Genomic DNA, 24,673 nt, shown 5'->3' on the forward strand with positions numbered 1-24,673 from the left:
CTGTGTCTGGTTCTATTAAATGTTTTGTCTATCAAGTAGGGGGTTATTTTTCTTGCTTTTTATGTTTTATAATTCTTTCATTAAATACTGGTTATCATGAGTAGGACAGTAAAGACTGAGGTAAATAGCATTTATGGCTGAAAATGGGCATGCCTCTTATTTTGCTAGAAACTTAAGGCACAGGACTGAGTCAATTTCATCAGGAGTTGATCTTACTTAGGTTTTGTTGTTGTTATGGTTAAAGTGCACCACTGGCTTCAGATCTCTCTGGTATTAACTTGTGCTTAAGTTGAAGGATGCGTTGCCAAAGGATTTTTTTCTTATTGTTCCTGCTCTACCCTTAGCTTTTGACCTTCTCTATTCACATTTTTCTCCCTCCTCCAACAGCAGATGGCTGTTGCTTGATACTCAATGCTTGCTAGCTTGCTGTGGGGCAGGGGGTTCTCAGTTGTCCTAACTCAGCCTCAGCTTTAGGCATTCCTGTGTCCCTGAGCCTTGGCCATTGGGCTTTCTCCATGGTCCTCCTCCTTCTCAAGGATAGGATATCTTTATCAGCCTGGGGCTAGGAGATCTTTCTGTTCCTATTCCTCTAGGAATAGAGGGTTTTTCTGTTTCCTCTCCCCAGTCAAAATAGGTCTCATCTGGTGACAACAAGATTTGTTGCCCTCCCCCACTGACTTATGGTATTTGTTCCACAGGGAAGGGAGGTCAGGCAGGGTTCTGTGTTTTTCTCACAGAAGCAACTGCCCTCCTCTTCCAGGCCTATACACTAAGAAAAGCTTTTTTCATCCCCTGTCCCATGCTCAAATCTTCTCTTAGGTACCCAGTGAGGTTCATAGAGAAAAGTCTATAAGTGGGTGTAAACTCCCCTTCTGTTAATAGCTTCCAGGGGTTCTAGATTCTCCTGTTATACCACACTCAACTTTTAGCAATTTGTTGAAACTTTTTGCTGAATTTGTCTTACCTGTTTGTAGGGAGCTTGATGTCTTTCCTCTGTGCTCTGCCAAAGGTGAGGAAATACTTACATCCTGTCTCTCCTTGGCCGGGTCTGCCTTTCCTTACATTTCAGGCTACTACACTGCACTGTAACTTAGGTTCTTTGGTCAGTTTAATTAAAAGTAATGATTTTGTAGATCATACAGTTTTTCCCTTATTGTAAGGGTGGCTATGATGTTCTTTCCAGTCTTCTCCATCCTAAGTAAAATTGAAACTCTCCAGTACTTTGTTGTTGTTGTTTTTGAACTTCACAAGCTGGCCCTAAAATTTATATGGAAATGCAAATAATCAACAATTGCCAAAACATTCTTTAAGAACATCAAGGTGATAATAAACAAGACAGTGAGTTATTGGTGCAAAGACAGACAAATACACCAATGGAAAAGAATACAAAGCCCAGGAACAGACCTACAAAAACACAGACACTTACTTTACAACAAAGGTGGCACCGCAGAATAGTGGAGGGAAAAATAATCTCACAAAGGGACAATCAGATATCCACAAGGGGGTGGGGGGAAGAAACTTACACCTACCTTACTTAATAACCAAAAAATCAATTTCAGGTGGATTGTAGAACTAAATGTAAAAGGCAAAACAATTCAATAGCTTCTACAAGTTAATATAGGATAATATGTTCATGACTTTGAGGTATGCACACAAAAAAATCAAGAATCATAAAGGAAAATAATGATAACTTTGAATACATTAAGATTAAGATCCTTTGTTTATCAAAAGATACCATTAAGAGAGTGAAAGGCAAGTCACAGAGGGGGACAGATATCTGCAACACATAGAACTGACAAGGATTCACATCAACATTATAAGAATATATATGCTCCAAGGATGCAGATGTAGAGAATGGACTGGAGGACATGGGGTTGGGGGGGCTGGGGGTGAAGGGGAAGCTGGGACGACATGAGAGAGTAGCATAGACATACATATACTACCAGCTGTAAAATAGATAGCTAGTGGGAAGTTGCTGTATAACAAAGGGAGATCAACTCGATGATGGGTGATGCCTGAGAGGGCCAGGACAGGGAGGGTGGGAGGGAGTCGCAGGGTGGAGGGGACATGGGGATATATGTATAAATACAGCTGATTCACTTTGGTGTACCTCAAAAGCTGGTACAAGAGTGTAAAGCAATTATATTCCAATAAAGAGCTTAAAAAAAAAGAATATATATGCTCCAACAACACGTTAGGAAAATGCACAAGAAATTTGAATGGCACTGCACATAAGAAGATATCTAATTAACCCATAACTGTAAATGCGCTCAACTTCATTTGTAATCAGGTAAATGCAAGTTAAAACCACAATGAGATACCACTACACAACTACCAGTAATTTCACTCCCAGAAATAACTCGACAGAAATTCAAGCACATGAACACCGAGAAAATATATACAAGAATGTTCACAGCAGTATTATTTGTAATAGTAAAACACTGGAATCAATGCAAATATCCAACTAGACAGTGGAATGGGTAAGTTGTTTATTCAAACAGTGGGATTCTCTACAGCAACAAATATGAACAAATTACAGCTATATGCAACAGTAGACATGCATCTCAGAAATATAATACAGAACAAGTCAGTATAGAGCAAAATACTGTACAGTTCCATTTAATAAAAATTTCAAAAACATAGGCAAAACTATAATGCTTAAGGGCACAGACTCAGGTGCTAAAACATCAGTTTGTTGTTAACTTTGTAAGGGAAGAAGAGGATAGTGATTGTGAAGGAAAACACTGGGGCTTTGGGGATACTAGCTGTGGTCTACTTCCTAACCTGGTTAGTAGTTACATGGGTGTTCACTTTGTACATAATTAACTGATCTGTGTATTTATGTCTTCTGTGATTTACTGTATATGTAGTACACTCCACAAAAACCTCTCTTCACTCCCCCCCACCTCCCCAAAAAATCTCCAGCCATTAATGAACTTAATTTTTACTTCAAATAGAGTGGTGGACTTATCTGAAATATATTCTTCAGTTCTAACTTTATAGGATTCTAGAAAGGTATTGTGTGTTTCCTTGGAATCTGGTTGGGGGATTCTTCCCCTGTTTAGAAATGAGAGACATAGAATTCAGATAAAGGTTTTAAAAAAATTAGCTTTATTACTGACAAAAAGCTGGATTAGAGGACATGTGACCACAATGGGTTACCAAATACCCTACCTCTAAATTAGACGGACATGCTCACCCAACTCCAAGGCAGAGATGGACAACTTCAGGCTTCCCTGTAGCCTACCTCAGAAAGCTCAGCATTTGGCTGAAATCACAGAAGCACAGGTAGAAAGAAATGTGCCCATCAGTCACTCCTGTTTCCCCAGGATGGAGTGAGTGGGGGAGCTTGCCTTTCTCTCCTGGACAGGGGAATGGAAATTCTCTACACTCTACGGAAATGTGAAGAATGAGGAATAAACATTATGCCAGCAACAGGCAGACGAGCCATGCTTCACAGTCTATTTGAAGTCAGCTCTCTGAAGCATAGCAAAGGCTACCCAGGGGCAAAATTTTAGAATAAGCTTAATTCTTGCTTTTAAAGCTACTTTCCCTCGCTCCACTTTTGAACCTGGGTACAAACTCCAATCAAAATTTTTTTCCCAGTGGCTTTCCCGGAAGCATCTGCAGAGAATACCAGGTGAGGGAGAATGGAGCAGGTGATTATATATGTGAATCTTCTCTAAGTCATATATTTATGAGTGAAGTCTATCTTTCCCATTTCTCCATGAGATGTATTAAATTATGGTACACAACTTTAAGCACCTCTGGAGCTTATTTAAATTATTCTTTTTCCAGGTAAAGTTAAGCTTGGTTCAATTACTTGCTTTTTGGTATTTAGAAATACTCAATGATTATCTATATTGGCCTGCTTCCAAAAAGACAATAAAATACAAATACATATCTACAACTTAAGTCATTTCAGAGTGATGAATGACGATTACCAGGTGTCCATAAATACTTTTATTCATGATTTTAATTAGCATGGATAATTTGGTCCAGGAGATTTCAGTTCGGACACAGCAGCACAAGTTTGCTTTTTTAAATTATACTTTTATTTTTATTTTGAGATAATTGCAGATTCACATGCAGCTGTAAGAAATAATAGAGAGAGATTCCATTGTACCCTTTACCCAATTTTCTCCAATGGTAACATCCTATAAAGCTACTGCACAATTTCACAACCAAGTTACGACATCGATAGTCATGATACAGAACACTTCCATCCTCAAAAGGATCTCTGATGTTGCCCTTGTATAGCCACAAATACAATTGCCTTCCCCATCGCAAATCCCTTCCCTTAACCCCTGGAAACCAGTAATCTGTTCACCATGTCTATAATTTTGTCATTTCAAGATTGTTTTATAAGTTGAATTATATGATACAAAACCTTTTGGGATTAGCTTTTTCATTCAGCATAATTCTCCGGAATATATCCAGGTTGTTGCATGTATCCACAGTTTGTTCTTTTCTTATTGCTGAGTAGTATTCCATGGTATGGATATACCACAGTTTTTCTAACCATTCACTCACTGAAAAACTCTGGGTTGTTTTGGCTATTACAAATAAAGGTGCTATAAGCAGCCATGCACAGTTTTTTTGGTGAACATAAGTGTGCAAAAACATGTTTATAATGACGTGTAACTCTTTATCTAATTTTCTGGCTGCTTAACTACAGAGCAAAGGAACTCAGGCATTTGTCAAAAGTCACAGACCACCTTCTTATAAGTGAGGATTAACTAATGACTCATCAGCGCTCACAGCTTTATAACCTTGGGAAGCCCTGGACTCTCTCTGAGCTTCAACCAGACAAGATGTTTTTCAAGGTGTATTCTTCGAAATAAGAACTCCATGAAATGCTCCTAAAGGGGAGTTTGGGGGGAGTTCATGGTCAAATAAGTTTGAGGAATACTATAAGTTCTGAATACTATAATCATATTCCTCTTTTGAAATAAACAAATGCCCTTTGGTGTACAAAGGGAAGGATCCAGGAAACAAATGCCCAAGTTCAAACCTTCACTTGCTAGAACAGTAACCCTTCAGGAAGACACTTAACTTTCCCATATCTCAGTTTCCGCATCTGTAAAGCAGAGATAACAAGAGTACTCCACTCATACGAATGCAAGATTAACTATAAGGACACAAGAAAACACTTGATAAATGTTAATTATTATTATTATTATTATTGCCATCATAATCAGAATCATCAACATCATTATGATCTTGTTAAAAATATGCACGTCCAGACCCTACCCCTGCAGATTCAGATTCGTTAAGTCTAGAGGAGAATCTAGGCCAGATAAAGAAGTAGAGGTTCATCTCTATTAATAATGTGTCCAAGATAGTACTAGAAGCAGGATTCAAACCCAGATCAAACTGCCCAATGGAGAGGTGTCATACTTATGTCCATACTCACACTCAGTAAATCCTTTAACTCTGCAGTCCTGCAAAAAGAGCACAGTTCTCTCCTGAATTGAAGGTTGGGCTTGTAATATAAACTCATGATTCCTTAAAGGGTAGTTCCATAAAATAAAATGCAGTTCTGTGACCTTGGTACACAATAGCTTTCAAAAAAATTCCTAAATGTAGCAGTAAGCATTGGCATGTAACAATTTTATTTGTAAGTCATGGTTCAACAAATCAGATCTGAAGTTAAGACATTATTTCTTTAGAAATACAAGAAAACAACTATGACTGCTATTATTTCTGTAGGTTTCACACTGCTGATTTCCAAAGGTCTTACTGTCAGGCAAATTTCCAAGACACCTGGGGAGTCACTCTGGAGGTGGTGGCAATCTTCTTACCACTTCAGCAGCAATCCTTAGGTAGGCTTTGGCCTGGAAAAGAACAGACCTGTTTGTTCTATATTTCTTCCCAGTAGACATCAAATGACTCATAAACTGTTTGCCATAGCTGTCTACTGAACTGAACAGTAGAAAGGTTGAATGAGATGAGGAAATCCAATGGTGAGAAGATACTGCTGTGAACATTGCAGGTGGGGAAGGGGCGAAAGGATTTCAGATTATTTGGAGGTTAACTATTTGGAAGGTGACTTTGTGAAAAAAATATTTAGTAGCAGCAATTACTGTTTTTCAAACTCTAATTCCTGTGTCCGCAAACTAGCAACCCAGTTGAGTTGCAGAAAACTTACACCTTCCTCTTCTGACAAACTGATATCCTGAGTTAGATACTGCCAAACTTCTTTGCCATGAGAGCTATCAATCATTTTTGAAAAGACTACTAACACCACCCTATGCTTATCTTTGGGAAGCATTTTCTTTATTCTCTCTGACAACAGTGTCTAACACTAGCACCAAGCACCTATAGGCACCTCCATTTGCTGAGATTTAAGCACCACGCAAGAATTCCTGGAATCAGTTGTCATACTTCATCTCTGGAACCTCAGTACAACAGCACACGAACTGCAGCTCCTAAGCACTAAGTGGGCCACAACTAACCTAATGCCTGCCCAGTCCAGTTAGAACAATGGTCATGGCATTTGCATTTTAAAGTTTTAAACAACTGAAATGCAAATACGACTTATTTCTCCTATCTTATCTCTAAAAAGTAACTATAAGACAATAGTAAGATTCTCTAAAGCCAGTAATTTATACATTTATATACATACTACTTCTACTTCTACTACTCCTGCTGCTGCTGCTGCTGCTGCTACTACTACTATTACCTCTTCTGCTACTGGAAGTAATGGTAATAGCTAAAATCTACCTCAGTACTTAATATCTGCCAAGTATTATTTCATTTATCCTCACAGTTATCCTAAGGGGTAAATTCTGTCACTATTCCCACTTTACAGACAAGAAAATCAAGACCCCGAAAGGTGGAGAGTCTTGTCCACAGAATCACAGCTAGTGTAAGATGAGCCTGGGCTTTGAACCCAGGCTGACCAGCTCCCCAACTCTGCATGGTAAAAGGACTGTCTGAGGCTTCTTTACTATGACTTGATGAAGTGTAAAACTTCATTTGCATCCTTTTTTTTTTTTAAGAGAAAAGCTCTCAAAACATAAGGCTTTATACGTTTTCACTGAGTACATACTATACCAAGTACTAGTATAAGTAATCTCACTTATGTAATCTCATAAGTAATCTTACTTACGTAAAATAAACACTATTGTCTCAACTTGGATAAAGAAACTGGAGTTGTCTGCTCAAAGTCACAAAGTTAGCAGGCTGGAGAACATTCACACCTGAGTCTACCTGTCTCCAAAGCCCAGCTCCTTCTACCACATCACATATTAAACAGTAAATTCAAAATACAAGTAATTCTAATCATAATATTTTATCTAAAATGGTTTGTGTCTGCTATAGTTAACAAAACCAGCAGACTTTGTTTAAAAAATGGAAATCACATATACTTACTTTATAAAGAAATATTTCTCTTAAAATCTAAAAGTGCTGACTTTCACCCATGCATCTTTATAAATACCTTTTATCTCCTAATAGCTTTTCTAGGTATTTAAGCCTAATATTTTACAATGAAAATTTAAAGCTCATTAAGGCAAGTTGAGGCCATCATTCTATAATCTCTTAGTTCTTACTTATGTTAAATTAGAGACATAAACCTATCTGACTACACAAAATACTAAATGATTCCATAATAATCAAATCTGCTACATTTAACCTTTGCTTTTTAATGGACTATCTCTAAGCTTAAACTTTCAATATATCGCACTCAAAGTAATGGTTAGATTGTCATTTGCTGAGAAACCACTAAAAGTGCTTAGTTTAACAGTTTCAATTTCCACAAAATCGTTGAGATTGAATTTTTTCAGCCAATGCAGTATCATTTCAACAAATACTTTTCGGTTCTTATTGTGTGCAAAGCATTGTTTCAGGAAATCTGTGGGATGTAATGATTAAAGAAAAGGGAGGCAGAAGTGCTCACTGGTGAAGAGTTGGGGCCTTGAGGTCAGACAGACATGGTTTAAAATCCTAGTTCCATTACTTATTAGCATTGGCCTTGGGCAAGTTAATTAACCCTTCTAGGCTCAATTTCCATATCTGTAAAATGGGTATAATAGTATCTACCTCAAAGGGCTTGGAGGCATATTAAGTAAGAATAAAGTATGTGAAGTACTGGAATATAAGAAGCAAATAATAAATACTAGCGGTTACTATTATTACTATCATGGCCTCAAGTAATTTACAATCTCATTGAAGAGCTCATACTAACATATCCTTTTGAACACTTTTCCTGCCTGAGGAATAAGTAAATTGAATCCCGCCCTTTTGTTTAATCCACAAGTAGTGAAAAGCAAACATATACACAACATACATAAAAAACATGATTTAGATTTCTCAAACTAGTCACACTCTCTTTCTCATCAACTCAACTCTACATGGACCGACCCTCTCTCCTACTCAAGATCTTTCACTGAGCCACCTAGAGACACAGATAGTATAGCTGGACCTTATCTGTCTGCTCTATCATTACCAAGTAAAGGAACTGGATGGCAACCCAAGTGAAGAAGTTTTATGGTGAGTTTTTCCCCTTTGTTTTTGTTTTTAAAGATTTGAAGTCCTGATTTTCCATACATAGCCATTTCATATTAGGACTATGATAGGTAATAATGTATGTTATAAGATAATAAAGTTTCTACTTACATTTAAAAGTCTTTACCAGGAATAGTTTATAGCACAACTTCTAACATGTCAATATTAAGATTTTTATTTGACAAAAAGATGAAACCACAAAATTAGCAGTCAATCATGGATCTATATCACTGTGTCCTGGACTCGATCAAAGGCAAAAGGTAGGTATATTTGAACGAACAATTGTAATTACACAAACAAGGCGAAAGGCTATTGAAATTAAGAGTTCTGAATCCTATGTGTCTACTTTCTCTTCCTTCCTCTACTGCTTTCTCTGGCTATTTTACACTATTTATATCTGGAGTTTCAATTACTCCCCTTTCCTCCCTGGTGCAGATATACAGAAGGTTTCGACCTTTGGCTGAGTGAGCAGCAGCCTGTTGGAGCTTTCTAATTGGTACTGTAACCCCTTCCAACTTTTCCAATGATACCTCAAATTCAGCACATTTCGTACCTTTCAATTAATCAGTATGTTTTTAGTGTTTGTTTCTTCTGAAAGTTAAGTACTACTGGAAGTGTTAAATCCCTAATGCCTAATTTTAAAAGATTTTATGGGCAGAGAATAAGAGCTCTGGAACCTGGTGCTGAGAGGAGGGAGTGATGGAAGAGAGAGAAGAAAAGGTAGGATTAGAAAGAAGACAAACAGCTAAAGATGAAACTTTTACTTATTAATAAATTTGCCTGCAGTAAACCCCTAAAAGCAAACAACAAAAAGCATCAATCTGAGGGGCTAACAATGAACAAATCATTTTGCATATTCCATCCCATTAACTTTTTTAAAATTTATTCATTTATTTATTATTTTTTGGGGGTACACCAAGTTCAATCATCTGTTTTTATACACATATCCCCGTATTCCCTCCCTCCCTCGAGTCCCCCCCACCCTCCCCGTCCCAGTCCTCTAAGGCATCTTCCATCCTCGAGTTGAACTCCCTTTGTTATACAACAACTTCCCACTGGCTATCTACTTTACGGTTGGTAGTATATATATGTCTGTGCTGCTCTCTCGCTTCGTCTCAGCTTCCCCTTCACCACCCCCACCCCCCCGCCCCCTCCCAAACCTCGAGTTCTCCAGTCCATTCTCTGCATCTGCATCCTTGTTCTTGTCTTGTCACTGAGTTCATCAGTACCCTTTTTAGATTCCGTATATGTGAGTGAGCATACAATATTTGTCTTTCTCTTTCTGACTTACTTCACTCTGTATGACAGACTCTAGGTCTATCCACCTCATGACATATAGCTCCATCTCGTTCCTTTTTATAGCTGAGTAATATTCCATTGTATATATATGCCACATCTTCTTTATCCATTCATTTGTTGATGGGCATTTAGGTTGCTTCCATGTCCTGGCTATTGTAAATAATGCTGCAATCATCCCATTAACTTTTGTAGAAGTTTATCACGTTGGCAATTAAACACTTGCTTCATTCTTTAAAGGAAGACATGCAGGTAGAATGGGCACTAAACACGGCAGGATCTGTTGAGAGGGCTGTGACCAACTTCTGAGAGCATATTTCCATTTAAGTTCATGGGGGAAAAGAGAAGAGGATTATCAGGAGGTAAGATTCACCAGAAGAATAACCAGAAGGATCCTGATTCCAGGACTCAACAGCTTCCTAATACCTAGGACTTAATGTCTTTAATGCTGAAGCTGAGAACCCTACCCTCATCTCATGATTCAAATTCTGCTCTGATTTTTAGATGCCACCAAAGAGTGACATACACTTGAAGCTACACAAGGGGAAGGGCGTAAATGGACTCAACCCTTTGATAAGAGGCAGAAGAAAGACATTTAGTGCTGTAACATCTTATGCAGGACATTTCAGAAGACACAAATACTCATAGTTGTATTCTACCTGGCATTTTTCAAAGTATTCACATTATCATCTCATTGAATCCTTCTCATTACAATATCAATTTACAGATGGACAGAAAGGTTCAGAGACATGAGGGAATTTGCCTAAGGTCACACTTAGAAAGTGGCATTCTTGGTAATGAAACCCCAAGCTAATACAGATTAATGCTTTTCCTTTCATGCAGAGATCTCTTTGAGAATCTACTAAAAGTCCTTGTTCAATTCCCCAGAAAAATGCCCATTCATACATTCTGGAAATAACTTCAGGGAATTCTCAGACCCAGAGTAAGATCCTCTGTACTGTGCCCTGTGGTTGCGCACGCCAGTGGGACCTGAGGGGCAGGGTGTGCCCACCCTCTTCCCTAGCTCTCCGGGGTATGAAAAGGAGGTGAACTGAAAGCTAGCCTAAATATACACACTAGACAGACCCCGAAGTAATCTCGCAATTAATTAGGAAGGGAAGCAGATACTGCATTGGGAAGAGGATGCATGCGTTACAGTTTCAGAGCTGAGTGTGGAAACAGCCTCTAGTACTATCTTGGACAAATTCCTTACTATAATAGAACCTCTGCTTCTTCATCTGAAAAATAGAGATTATCATACATATCTCACAAATATGCTATTAGAACCAAATAAGATAATATATTGTATTTAATGCACTCAAGTATTGTACTCACTTCTTAGAAGGAACTGAGGAAAGAATAGCTATTATAGTAGAGGACCCAGAAGGTGATACAGTGGAAAGAGGACAACCTTTGGAAGGAAAAGACTTGCCTTTTAATCACATCTTGCCATTTATTAGCTCTGTGACTTTGGGAAAATTATTTAGCTTCTATGAACCTCAGTTTCCTCATCTGCAAAATGGGGACTTTATATATTGCATTAAGTTGTAAGCAAAGAAAGTAAAATGCCTAACAGTGTCTAGCATACTTGAACTGCTATTATTATTAGAAAGATGGTCAATAATAATGAATGTCTGCAATCTAAGAGTAGGAAGTAATAACTTCCATGGAAACAAAATAAATACAAGGCTTCTTCTTTTTTTTTTTTCTCCTTTTCATGGACATGTCTAAACCTTAAAATTGCTCAGAAGTCTTCAAATGTAAGGCTGACGACGTGGTGCATGAAACTCTCACTACTTTAGTAGAGAGCTCACCAAATCAAATTTAACTTAAACCACAAAGAGGTAGCTTGCTCACATTCCCATAAATGTCACCCAGCAACAGTAAAATAATAGGTCTAATAATAGGTCTAAAGCTTATGTAAATGTAAATAAGATTTTAAAAACATGTAACTCCGGGGATATGTGTATAAAAGCAGATGATTGAACTTGGTGTACCCCCCCCAAAAAATAAAACAAACAAACAAAAACAAACCATGTAACTCCAAAAAACTCTACAAACACTGTTGTTTAGAGCTTTAAATCATATTACCTTTTGATGGTTACTATATGTTCTCTGTTATATTACATTCCTTTAACTTTTTGAAATGTTTCTTGCTTTTGGAAAATCTCAAAGGAAAAAGCAATAATGGATAGGTGGGAAAATATTTAAACACTTAAATTCAAAATTGAAATAAACTGGTAGGTAATCATTCGTATTCAAAAAGATTCACCCAAAGAATGTCTTTAAATAATCTGTTCTCAGGAAGCATTTAAAAGTGTATAGTTTAAAAAATCCTCAATTTTCATACAACTTTTCATTCACTGCATAAAGTATACCTATGGTAGTTGGGATTGCCAGACTACAATTATGAAAGCAATAAAAGGTTATGGTTTTTGCTTATCTGAAAGATTTCTAAGAAAAGACTGAAAAGGAAATTTAACATTTATTATCTAAAAGGCAGAGAAAAGAAAAACAATGATAAGTACTACACTACATTTACCCGGAGATCATATTCCCAGCAACTCAATCACCTGTGCTATAACTGCTGACTCTCAAGAAAGAGAAAGGCGCTCTGGGCCTCTGAAAGAGATAATTCAAAACGAATCTACTTTACCAATCTGAGACTCCTAATTGTCAATTTTGCCCTTACTTTACTCACAGCTCTAACCAAGCTTGGCTCTTTCATTTTCCAGTTCACATGGGATTAGAGGAAGCAAACTAAAATGAAAGAGGTAGTAGTTATGGATGGACAAAGTAACAGTACTGTAAAGTTATACTCATTAGCTAAGGGAAAAAAGAGAGAAACTACTAGAAGACTGATTGGGGTTGTTTGGCAAAGGAGCACAAAAACTACATCAAAACCGATGTACCAGATGTTGGCTCACTTTATAACTTAAATAGCAAGTGTTACTTAGGAAAGAAGAGATATATATATATGACTGATTTTATTTCTGTTTTAAAAAGGAATAAAATAAAAGAGTTTATGCTTAAAGGTATTAAGCTTCATCAATCTTTGAAAATCTAACACCTGTATCCCCAATAATATTAGCTATAAAACACTACTAGTTTTCCCACCTCACCTCCCCAATCATATTTATTAAAATAAATGCAATGAAAATCCCATCTCTAAAGGTTTATACAGTTTACCTATATCCAACTCAATATTTTCCTGCATTAGGTTTCCTTCTCCCAACAATCAGCTGAACTTCTAATACTGAAATATAATAACCTTAGGCAGTTAAATATTGCTAACCAGCAAGATAAGAACTCTACAAGCTCTCACTGTTCATGTTCTTCATGAGAAAACTGGTTGGGTGACAGTTCTTTGTAGGCGAACCTGTTCTGCTGATAATTCAGAATCAGCACTGGTATGTCTACCATATAAAATAGTAACTTAAAGATACTTTGGATAAGTTAACTAATCTTTGTTTCATATATGCATTCCAAATAGACAAACTTGATCTCCCCAACTTTCTATATATCAAAAAGTATACATCCTGTGAAAAGAAATTAAAACACATATTTAGAAATATAACTTACCTCATCACTTTCAGGCTGTGAAAATACAATCGGCTGGCCTGTATCTGAAGCTTCCCTTATATTAAGATGTAAGGGAATGTCTCCTAAAAGAGCCCACCAGATATCCATTAGTACCACAAAAGTTTATATAGGCTTTTGGAATTTTATTCTTTGAACTGCAGAAAGAAACAAATCGATTCAAATCAACTTGAGTTATGACAATCCTCAAATTGCTAAGTCTCTGAAAAACAAATTTCAAATGAAAATTAGGGGCAAAATATTCCATGTGAGGGTAGTACCATGATCACATGTGTATATATGAAAGCAGTGTGGCAGCCAATCAAGGAATAAGGCCTCTGATTTAATCTTTGCTAAAGTTTTCCAGCAACAAATGGCCTGGAAGACATCTGTAAATTTTTCTCCCTGTAATGACTGATATAGACATACCTTGCCACATAATAAGAGCAAATTGAAGAGGAAAAGACAGGGAGGCAAAGTAGTTTTAAAAAAGCACAAAAAATAATCTTCCTGATGTTGGCAGCTGAGTGAGTTACGAGAACTACTGAAAAGTAGGCCAGACCTGTTATTTCAACTATCTGTCTCTTTATGAGACTGAATTATTTTTCTTTTATTACATATTAATCCATATAGCATTATATATAACTTGTGAGCTTGACGAGCTCTCAGGAAATATATAATAAGAACCTCCAATATACAGACTTGAGGTCAGAGTGTCTAACCTCAAGACACTTGAATGTGTGTCTTTCCTGAGGATATATTAGGTAGTAGAAGTTAGAGGGAAAATGCTCTGATCCATCATCCAGTTGACTCTTTCTACCACACCATCACAAATGAAGCCTTTCAAAAGGCTGAGATTAAAAATGCAGTAAAAGGAGTAGAAGAGTTGACTTGTCATGGTACTCAGCATTCTTCGAACTACTCTAAGTCCATGCAAAGGTTACTGAAACATGTGTGTGTGTGTGTGTGTGTGTGTGTGTGTGTGTGTGTGTGTGTGTTTTATTTAAAGAATTCATTCAGCATCATGTCAAGCATTGGCAATAATGCAGAAGAATGTATTACAAAATTATAAACCAACTACAATTTATATTATGAAGTAATGCAGGAACAGATATTTCATACTCCTCCTACCAGCAAATTTTGAGATCTTAACCAACTCTTTGTCTTTCCTGAAAGCTCAATAGACAAAATACATGAATACTTCAAAAACCACTTAAAGACCAGCTTTTCAGTAAATTTGATGTCTATTCTATAGATCAATTTTAGACTGTAGAAAGCTGTTACAGGGGCAGGCGGGGCAAGATATGTTACAGAAAATACTTAGAAACCCACAAGGTTTTTTCTCTTGATTTATGAACTGCCATTTTATAATAAAGAATCCTGAATGCTTTCATTTCTACTGCAGTAATGGAAGAAAGACAAGTAAAACCTTCTCCATTAATATAGTCACCTCGTGACATCATTTCTGCCCTCCAGAGACTCACAATCCATAGAAGAGTAGAACAAGAAAGAGGAAAACCTTGCTAGAAAACAGGTGGCACAGTGAGGGCAGTAATGGACTACTACTTGCACACAGAGGATTAAAAGGAGTACAGGTAAAGAGAGTGGGTGAAGTTCACCTGGCCTTGAAAAGTATTTTTGAGTGACGAGGGTTGAAGGAAGCACATTTCAGAGACGTATGTTAAAGGGGTTTCTATGACACAATCCAAGACCTTACCTACTATGTATAAACTGTCCCTGTAGGTGAATATGGATAAGGTACAGAAGAGCCATTTTACTAAATAATCATTTGAAACACAGCCCCATGGATGAAAATAAGAGGCAGTCAGGGAGTCAATAAAGGACAAATAAGGGTCTTGGGGGTTTCACCCGGCCAGGAGGCCATAGCTGTGAGAGCTCTTTCCCTGATTTCAGTTCCTCATTCCCAGTTCCAACCTCTTCATCATCAGAGCCCTTGCTCCAGTTCGTGGGAGATCCTCTGTGCCCCATGACCACATGAAAAGGGGGAGTTGTGCTCTATGTTAAAACTCTAAATTATTTTTCGCATAGCACTTTGAGGTACAGCAGTCTATAGCACTACCCACTTTCTGTGATCAGTAATCAGTGTTTCTGAATTTCTGATTACATTTGTGAGCCATTGGTTAAAATGTAACTTCTATACATGAGATTGCTTCTCTAGGAGACATGTTTCAAATTCTAAATAACTGTCTTATAAAATTATACCACCCATTCATAAATTAGGGAATTATAATACTGTCAGCATAACTCAATAATGCCATTATAATTACACATTTACTTTATTATGTAAGTGAATGTCAATCTGTTATGTTATTATGCAGATTTGAAAAACTGAACTTCCTAGGTTAGTTAAATGAAAAACAGTTGCAGAATATAATTAGTAGCTATACTTATAACAATGTATCAAAATATATCATTAGTATTCACCTGGTGCTGTGGTAGCTGCTATAGTACAAATGCATAAAAACAATAACACATGTAACATCAACTTTTAGAAACTTAATTATAATAAAGAATGTTTTGAAATTCCTTGATCGCTAAGGATCTTAATTGCTAACTACCTAAAGCTAATAATTCACTCTATACCTCCCTTATTGAGCATCTAACATCTGCCTTTGCCCTGAACAGAAACGCATAAGTAGAATATCAAAACGTTTCCTAAAAAGTCCATTAAGTTGCTTGTGGATCTGTTAAAATTCTAAAATCTAAAATCTGTGTTTTGCTCCTTTAACATATGATTTTACTTCTCCTCAAAACACTCATTAATCCTTCAATTCAGTAACATGAATACATTAGACAATGTAGATTTCAGGTGCCATATTTTATAGACATGGCATTAAAAGATTACAGAATAAAAAGATTACATATAAAATGATTATAGAAAACAGAAAATACTGTTTTTCTAGAGCAAAATGACTAATAAATTCAGAACTGATCAGGAAGGCATTTCTTCATACACACCAAGAACTGACACTTCCAAAGGTTGCTACAACATATGGAATAGGTATTTCTGTATATATCTGCTTATACTGAGAGGTATCTTCCCAACTTAGCACACAAACTGATGACCATTACTTAAAATGTGGGCCTCAAATCACAGTACTCAAAACACAAAACTCTCTTCTCAAATTCAAGTGTAGCCAGTTTTTATCTATAGCAAGAATTATCATAATTGGCAGAACTAACCCCCTGTTCAAAAAAGCCTTCCACTAATGAAGTATTACAAAAAGCCAAAGAAAGGTTAACACACAGAACTGTGCTAGATTAAGAATTTAAAACACAAAGCCAAAAGCAATTCATCGTTTTCTGAGACATTCTTCTCACCATGCCATTTCCTTTGCAAAAGAATATCCTGTGGTCTTACCTAGAATATCAAGATTAAGGGTCCGTGCTAGTCTTCTTGCACCATCAGCACCAAAAATATGAGTTTTGTGTTTACATTTTGGACACTGGAAAACACTCATATTTTGGACAAGGCCCAGAACCTAGAATAATAAAGACACACTGAAATCAAAATAAAATTAAACCAAATTTCAATCCATTTTATTTTATTTCAACAAGTTTTTACTGCATGCCTACTAGTTTCCAGTGATACAATGATGAATAAGTTATGGTCTCTGCTCTCAAGGAACTCAAGCTAGTGAGAGAGCAAGGCATGCCATTAACTCTAATAATGAGATAAATGTTAAAGACATAAATGACAGGGATCAAAAAATTCTATTTGGGAAGAATAAGAGGGATCTCTGAGTTGCCCTTAGAGAATTGCTTCTTCAGGTTGAGTGTGAGAAGAGGGGCTGAGGCCTACATCAGGAATTCTGGGGAGAAGAAAGAGTGCACGCCAAGGTAGCAGAATATAATTTGTATGGCCTACTTGGGCTGCAACCCAGTAAGATGCTAGGGCAGAAGCTACTTTGGTAAGAAAGGTCAGGGTCAGACAGTAAGATGCCAAACGCCATCCCTGTATTTGAGACCTTCTTCTTGAGACAACAGAGACGGTACTAAAGAAGTAGTGATACACATAAGATGTATATGTTAGAAATTCACTTCTGAGGCCAATATGGAAAAAATAAGCAGGAAGAAACACAGGAAAAGGCGTAGTTAAGAGGCTAACTGTGGACAAAGCCTCACCGTAAATAACAGCTAACACATACTGAGTGCTTATTCTATGTCAGGCACTGGGATAAGTGCTTTATATGCGCTATCTTATTTAATCCTCACAGAACTTTATGAGATTGAGTTTTTATTATCCCCTTTCTATAGGTGAGAAAACTGACACAGCTAGCAAAACACAAACTCAGCTCTTAACAAAATGTTATTGTTTAAAACAAAAATTTAAAGCTACTACAAGGCTACAGTGATCAAGACGGTATGGTACTGGCACAAAAATAGAAAGGAAGATGAATGGAACAGAATAGACAGCCCAGAGATAAATCCACCGCACATATGGGCACCTTATCGTTGACAAAAGAGGCAAGAATATATAATGGAAAAAAGACAGCCTCTTTAAAAAGTGGTGCTGGGAAAGCTGGACAGCTACATGTAAAAGAATGAAATTAGAACACTTCCTAACATCATACACAAAAAGAAACTCAAAATGGATTAAAGACCTAAATGTAAGGCCAGACACTATAAAACTCCTAGAGGAAAACATAGGTAGAACACTGTATGACATAAATCAAAGCAGGATCCTTTTTGACCCACCTCCTAGAATCATGGAAATAAAATCAAGAATAAACAAATGGGACCTAGTGAAACTTAAAAGCTTTTGCACAGTGAAAGAAACCATAAACAAGGCTAGAAGACAACCCCCAGAATGGGAGAAAATATGTGCCAACGAAGCAACAGACAAAGGATTAATCTCCAGAATATACAAGCAGCTCATCCAGCTTAATACCAAAAAAGCAAATAAATAACCCAATCCACAAATGGGAGGAAGACCTAAATAGACATTTCTCCAAAGAAGACATGCAGATGGCTAACAGATGAAAAGATGCTCAGCATCACTAATCATTAGAGAAATGCAAGTCCAAGCCACAATGAGGTATCACCTCACACCAGTCAGAATGGTCTTCAACAAAAAAGCTAAAAACAATAAATGCTGGAGAGGCTGTGGAGAAAAGGGAACCCTCCTGCACTGTTGGTGGGAATGTAAGTTGGTACAGCCACTATGGAAAACAGTTTGGAGGTTCCTTAAAAAACTAAAAATGGAACTACCATATGACCCAGCAATCCCACTCCTGAGCATATATCTGAAGCAAACCATAATCCAAAAAGAAACATGTACCATAATGTTCATTGCAGCACTGTTTACAACAGCCAGGACGTGGAAGCAACCTAAATGTCCATCAACAGATGAATGGATGAAGAAGATGTGGCACATATATACAATGGAATATTACTCAGCCATAAAAAGGAATGAAACTGTTATTTGTAGTGAGGGGGATGGACCTAGAGTCTGTCATACAGAGAGAAGTGAGCCAGAAAGAGAAAAACAAATACCGTATGCTAACTCACATGTATGGAATCTAAAAAAAAAAAAAAAGGTACTGATGAACCCAGTGACAGGGCAAGAGTAAAGATGCAGATGTAGAGAATGGACTTGAGGACACAGGGTTGGGGGTGGGGGTGGAATGGGGAAGCTAGGACGAAGTGAGAAAGTAGCTTTGACATATATACACCACCAAATGTAAAACAGATAGCTCGTGGGAAGTTCCTGCATAACATAAGGAGACAAACTCGATGATGGGTGAATGAGTTAGAGGGCCAGGATAGGGAGGGTGGAAAGGAGTTGCAGGAGGGTGGGGATATGTGTATAAATACAGCTGATTCATTTTGGTGTACCTCAAAAATTGGCACAGCAGTGTAAAGCAATTATATTCCAATAAAGAGCTTAAAAAATTTAAAGCTATATACAAAGTGTCCATCTCTTTCTGAGTTTCCCCAGCTTCTGGCACAAACTAGATACTTCATAAACATTTGTTGAATAAATAGACAGGCTCTGCAAACATAATCCTTATTCATGATCCTTTTAATCTTACTTCTTATTGATGGGAAGCCATGGTTCTCTTCTAGAATAAAAATGGGGAAAGCTATCAGAGGCTTAGAGATAACAATGTTTATATCCTCCTATCAATCCCACCAACAAGATTATCATTATGGGAGATATCTCTATTAGAATATTTGCATTTTAAATGCAGAATAGCACTGATAGTCCACAATGAAGCATATAAACAAGAAGGTGATCAAATTTGTTATTCTTTCTGAAAAGAGAAACAGGAAAGACTAAAGTTTCCTACAACACATGTAAATGAAAACAAATAGGGATATAAATTTGTAGGTAAGCATTTTCCAAGCAACACACGCCCTTTTGCTGATGCAAAGTATCACAAAAAATAAATCACACTGTGTTTTGGTAATTCAATACAATCTTCAGAAAGCTAGAGGGAAACCTAGCTAAATACCACACAGCTTATTTTATTCACTATGTCTATATAATACACTCATTACTTGGGCAGTTTTACTGCCATTTATGTTAAATGTGATATATCCGCTAACTGTAAGGCTTTCAGCTTTAACATAAAAATATCACTCAAGGGAAAACAAGAAACAATGTGAAAATTTAAGTAAGGGTATATTTTATTCCAGAAAGAATGGGAAAAGTATTCCTTCTCTGGAATCTCTTAGACTTTCCAAGATATAGAAGCATGGAGCAAGAGTATATTTGCAGTTTGTTTGTGATTAACTTATCAAATCGTTCACTATGGACTGTATAAATGTCTCAGACATCCTCTATATAGACTACATAAATGTCACAGACATAAACCTATAACTAAACACAGTATTTAATGAGATCCTATTATATGCCAGTAACTAGGCTAAACACAAGGAGTAGCATACAGTGCTGAGCAACGCAGACTTGGAGCTTGCATGCTAACTGGAGAAACAGATTGAACAATTAGTGCAAAAATGTATTTTAGAAACTGGAACAGCTTCTCTAGAAGCAAAGTACAGAATATTTTGAGACTGTAGAACAGAGAGGATTCTATCTACCCTGGGAGTCACAGAGGACTTCCTTCAGGAAATGTTTGATCTAACAGTTAAAGAATAACCAGGTAAAAACAAGGAGAAAGGGAGAAAACACACTCAAGACAGAAGGAGGAGCACATCTCCTTCACGGAACTGAAAGGCAGAATGGTTAAGGTATGGGGTGAGTGGTGTGAGATGGGGCTTGAAAGGTAGGGCCTGCAGGCCATGTTAGGTGTCTGGGTTGTACGAGTGCAGAGATGCCACTGAAGGGTTTTAAGCAAGAGAGACCACTGTGCCTATAGTTGTAGGAGACTCATTTCTCAGGACTGTAGGGTTTTAACAACAGCATGGAATGGAAAAACTAAAAGTACTTGTCTTTGGGTGTTTATTTTCTTAGACAAACACAAATCCAGGGCTGTGTGCTCTGAAATCAGTCATTTCAGAGGTGATAGTTTTTAGTGCTGTCTAAAATACTGTAGTTCTCCTGCACAGTTCGTCTCTGCACAGGATTTTTCTCCTGGGCACAAGGTTAGCATTTTTCTTCTTTGCAATTAAGTGAGGACACGTAACTTGTTCTGGACAATGAAATGTGAGCTGAAGTGACGTGTCACATCTAGGCAGAAGCTTTAAGCGCTCATTCCCCAGTATGTTTCCCTCTGTCCCTGGGACTAGCAAGCTTCCAGAACGTGGCTGCTCCACCAGTCTGGGTGCTAGAGTAAGAACAACGCAGAAGAGTGTTAAAGCCAGACCATAATGGACGTGCAGCATGACAGAAATAAACTCATGCTGTTTTAAGCCACTGAAATTTCAGGGTTGTTAGTACACATAGTCCAGTCCACACTGGCTGACACAGGGGTATAAGAAGAAAGTATTAAAATTTTTGTTTCTTCCTTATGATTTCCTTTTTAATTCCAATTGTGTGTGTGTGTTATATTGAAAATAACATATTAATGCAGTAAAATAAGTGTGTACTATATATCTATATATAGTATACATTAGAAAATCTATACATAGGTACATATAATTTATACTGTATATCTATTTATACAATATAACTTATAATATATATCTTATACAGTATACATTATAGAATCTCTATATAATTATATATATATTTTCAAACATCATTTATTGATAAGAATGTATAATCAAAACAATTTAGAGATAAACAACCCTCTATATGTTTAAAATTAAGAGGTTGTGATACCTAAACTTGGCTCTATTACTTGTAATATTCTTCTAGTTAAAGAATAAACGCCCTAATACTGCTTTCTAGATTATCTTGAAAAAAGTAATTCCCCTTAACTCTAGAATTCCCTCATCTTAAAAACTTCCCACACAAATATCACCTTCTTTAAAAAAAAAAAAAGAAAAAGTAATGGAATGCAACTGTGAACCCAGAACAGACTCACACATGAAAGTCACTCATTTATAATGGAGATGACACAGAGCTGCATGTTAATTGGATATCCATAAGGAAAATAAGGACTCAACCCTCTATCTCACACCATACACAAAAATTAATTCCAGATGGATTGTAGAGCTAATGTGAAAGATAAAACAATAATACATTTGGAAGAAAACAGAAAAATATACTTATAACCTTGGAGGCAGGCAAAGATTGTTCTAGCAGGACACAAAGAAGCACTAAACATAAATGAAAAATTTTTCTTAAATTTGACTACATTAAAATTCTTAACTTATCAGAAGACATAATTAAGAGAGTAAAAAGGCATGCTATAGAGCAAGAGATGGTATCCATAATACACATATATAACAAAGGACTTTTATCTGGAATATATAAGGAATTCCTATAAATCAACAAGAAAAAAAATGAGATAATACAACAGAGAAGTGGGCAAGAGACTTAACAGGAACTTCATTAAAAAAAGATATCCAAAGACGAACAAACATGAAAAAAGTGTTCAATTATCATCAGGGAAATGTAAATTAGAACCACAATGAGATACCATATATTTATGCTTAAGACCTGATTAGAACAGAAAAACGTCCTTATGACTACAACACACCCCCCCAAAAAAATCCCAAATACCAAATGTTGGTGAGGACAAGGAACAACTAAAACTCATAGCTTCAGCTGCGTGTAAAGTGGTACCCCATTTTGGAAAACTGTTTGGTAGTTATCTACTTAAACTGATGTATGCCTATATCATGGCACGGTATTGCCACTCCATATACATTAACAAAAATGTGAACAATCACCAAAAGACACTACAAAAGTGTTGTTAACTAATTATCCGAAAATGGAAAACTACACAAAAATGTCCATCAACAGTAAAACGGACAAATAAATTGTGGTATATTCACAAAATGGAATGCTACACAGAGAACTATAGCTACAATCAACAGTATGCGTGAATCTCTCAAACATAATTTTAAGCAAAAGAAGGCACACAAAAGTATATATTTATTATTCCATCTATATGAAGTTCACAAACAGGTAAAACTAATCTGCTTTGGGGATAGTGACTAGGAGGTGGCACAAGGCAGCAGCTTCCGGGGTTCCGGTAATGTTCTATTTCTTGAATACAAACAGTGGGTGTGTTCACTTTGCAAAAATTCACTGAGCTATATATATTCACAATTTATGCCCTTTTGTGTATGTATATCACACTTCAATAAAATGTTTGCTTTTTTTTTTTTTTAAAAAAAAGGTGCTTATGTGAAGAGAAGCCAATAAAGCAATAAGAACAAATAAACAAAATGATGTTTTATTGGGCATCTTTTAACCTGCACACAAAAATAATCAACTGTTTTAAATAGAAAATATTCTATAAAAACAGAGCAGTCACAGTAAACTTAAGATGAGGTCTTTGGGAAGAACAATCCCCTATTCTTTCCACATGACACTCCAAGGAAAGAACTGAAATAAAGCCTAAACCCAGAGAAGCTCTGAAATGATGGGGTTCTAGACCATCAATGTCTAATAAGGTAGCCACATGTGGACTACATGTGGCTACTAAGCACTTGAAATGTGGCCAGTCTGAATTGGGATGTGCTGTAAGTGTAAAACACACACTGGATATCAAAGACTTAGTACAAGTAAAAGAATGTAAAATATCTTAATAATTTTTTAAAATTTACAAGTTATTCTCTAAGCTTTTTCCTTGAAGTGTATCACAAATACACACAAAAAGCACACAAATCATAAGTGCATGACTGAATGGATTTAACATAAAGTTAAGTAGGCCCATGTTACCATGACGCTGTTAATAAAACGTTGCCAGCACCCTAGGAGTCTCCGTGTGTACTCTCCAAAATACGCTGCCAAAAGCATAAACTAACAACCTGATTTCTAACACCATAAATTAATTTTGTCTAGTTTTGAACTTGATATGAATGTGATCATGCCATATATTCTTTTGTGTCTGTGTGATTCATCCAGCTAAACCATGTACATCTGTAGTTCATTTTCACTGAGTCCTAAGATTCCACGATGACTATATCACAATTATTCATTCTCTTGTTGGATCATGTGTGTTGTTTCCAAATTCCAGCTCTTATAAACAATGCTTCTACGAATGTCTTAATACATGTCTTTTTTTTTGCTGGGCATTAGGTTATGCATATTTAACTCCAGTAAAAAAAAATGCCAGTTTTCTAATAAAGTTCTACGAATTTATACTCCCACTGGCAATGAACGAGAACTCCAGCTGTGCCACAGCTTCATCGACATTTGCTATCATCAGGCTTTTTTCATTTTGGCAAGTATAGTAAGTATGTAGTAGTATCTCATCATGCTGGATTGTTCAATTGTCAATCTGTTTACACTGGGAACTGTATTTCCTAGAATCTCCTTTCTTATATGGCTCCTGGTTACAGTTCACCGCAGGTAAAGTAGCATGAGATTGGGAAGAGAAGATGTAGCCTTAGGCCTTGAACTCTAAAGGGTGCCTGTGGTCAGAGGTGGGTGAAAATTGCAGAGGTATAGGTGCAGTCCAGTTTTTTCTCATTCTGCCTCTGTGCCCAGCTCTCCTCTGCAGTGTGGTTTTAATTTGTGTTGCCAAAATTAGTAAGAAAGTTAAGCACATTTTTACGTTTATTGGTCATTTGTATGTACTGCTCTGTAAAGTATCTGTTCAGGTCTCTTATCTATTTTTTCCATTGATTATGTGTTTTTTTTTCCTTATTGAACTGTCAGAATTCCTAGTATTTTTAAATGCAATTCCTTTTCACTTGATTCTCAATTTTTATATTGATTTCATGCTGAAATGACAGTATT

The 24,673-nt window shown here is 36.7% G+C and overlaps 1 protein-coding gene across 6 annotated transcripts in view; it reads right to left on the minus strand.

Annotated features, from left to right (window-relative positions):
• Nucleotides 1-2,484: 2,484 nt before the first annotated feature.
• NUBPL (NUBP iron-sulfur cluster assembly factor, mitochondrial) overlaps nucleotides 2,485-24,673 on the minus strand; it is a 218,560-nt gene continuing 196,371 nt past the window's right edge. For 2 of the 6 annotated variants that reach the window (XR_009051433.1, XR_009051431.1), the window contains 4 exons: nucleotides 16,769-16,889; nucleotides 13,390-13,472; nucleotides 9,803-10,112; nucleotides 2,485-5,837 (listed from right to left, as the gene is read on the minus strand). Coding sequence is in view for 3 of the 6 variants with exons in the window: in XM_057723126.1 (XP_057579109.1) it covers nucleotides 10,035-10,112; nucleotides 13,390-13,472; nucleotides 16,769-16,889 (282 nt within the window). In the remaining 3 variants the exon portion in view is untranslated. Of the gene's footprint in view, nucleotides 5,838-5,882; nucleotides 5,981-9,672; nucleotides 10,113-13,389; nucleotides 13,545-16,768; nucleotides 16,890-24,673 lie in introns of those variants that run through there. The other 4 variants (XR_009051432.1, XM_057723127.1, XM_057723126.1 and 1 more) reach the window with 4 other exon arrangements.

The sequence above is a fragment of the Hippopotamus amphibius genome, chromosome 2, assembly GCF_030028045.1.
Source record: "Hippopotamus amphibius kiboko isolate mHipAmp2 chromosome 2, mHipAmp2.hap2, whole genome shotgun sequence".
Lineage (NCBI taxonomy): Eukaryota > Metazoa > Chordata > Mammalia > Artiodactyla > Hippopotamidae > Hippopotamus > Hippopotamus amphibius.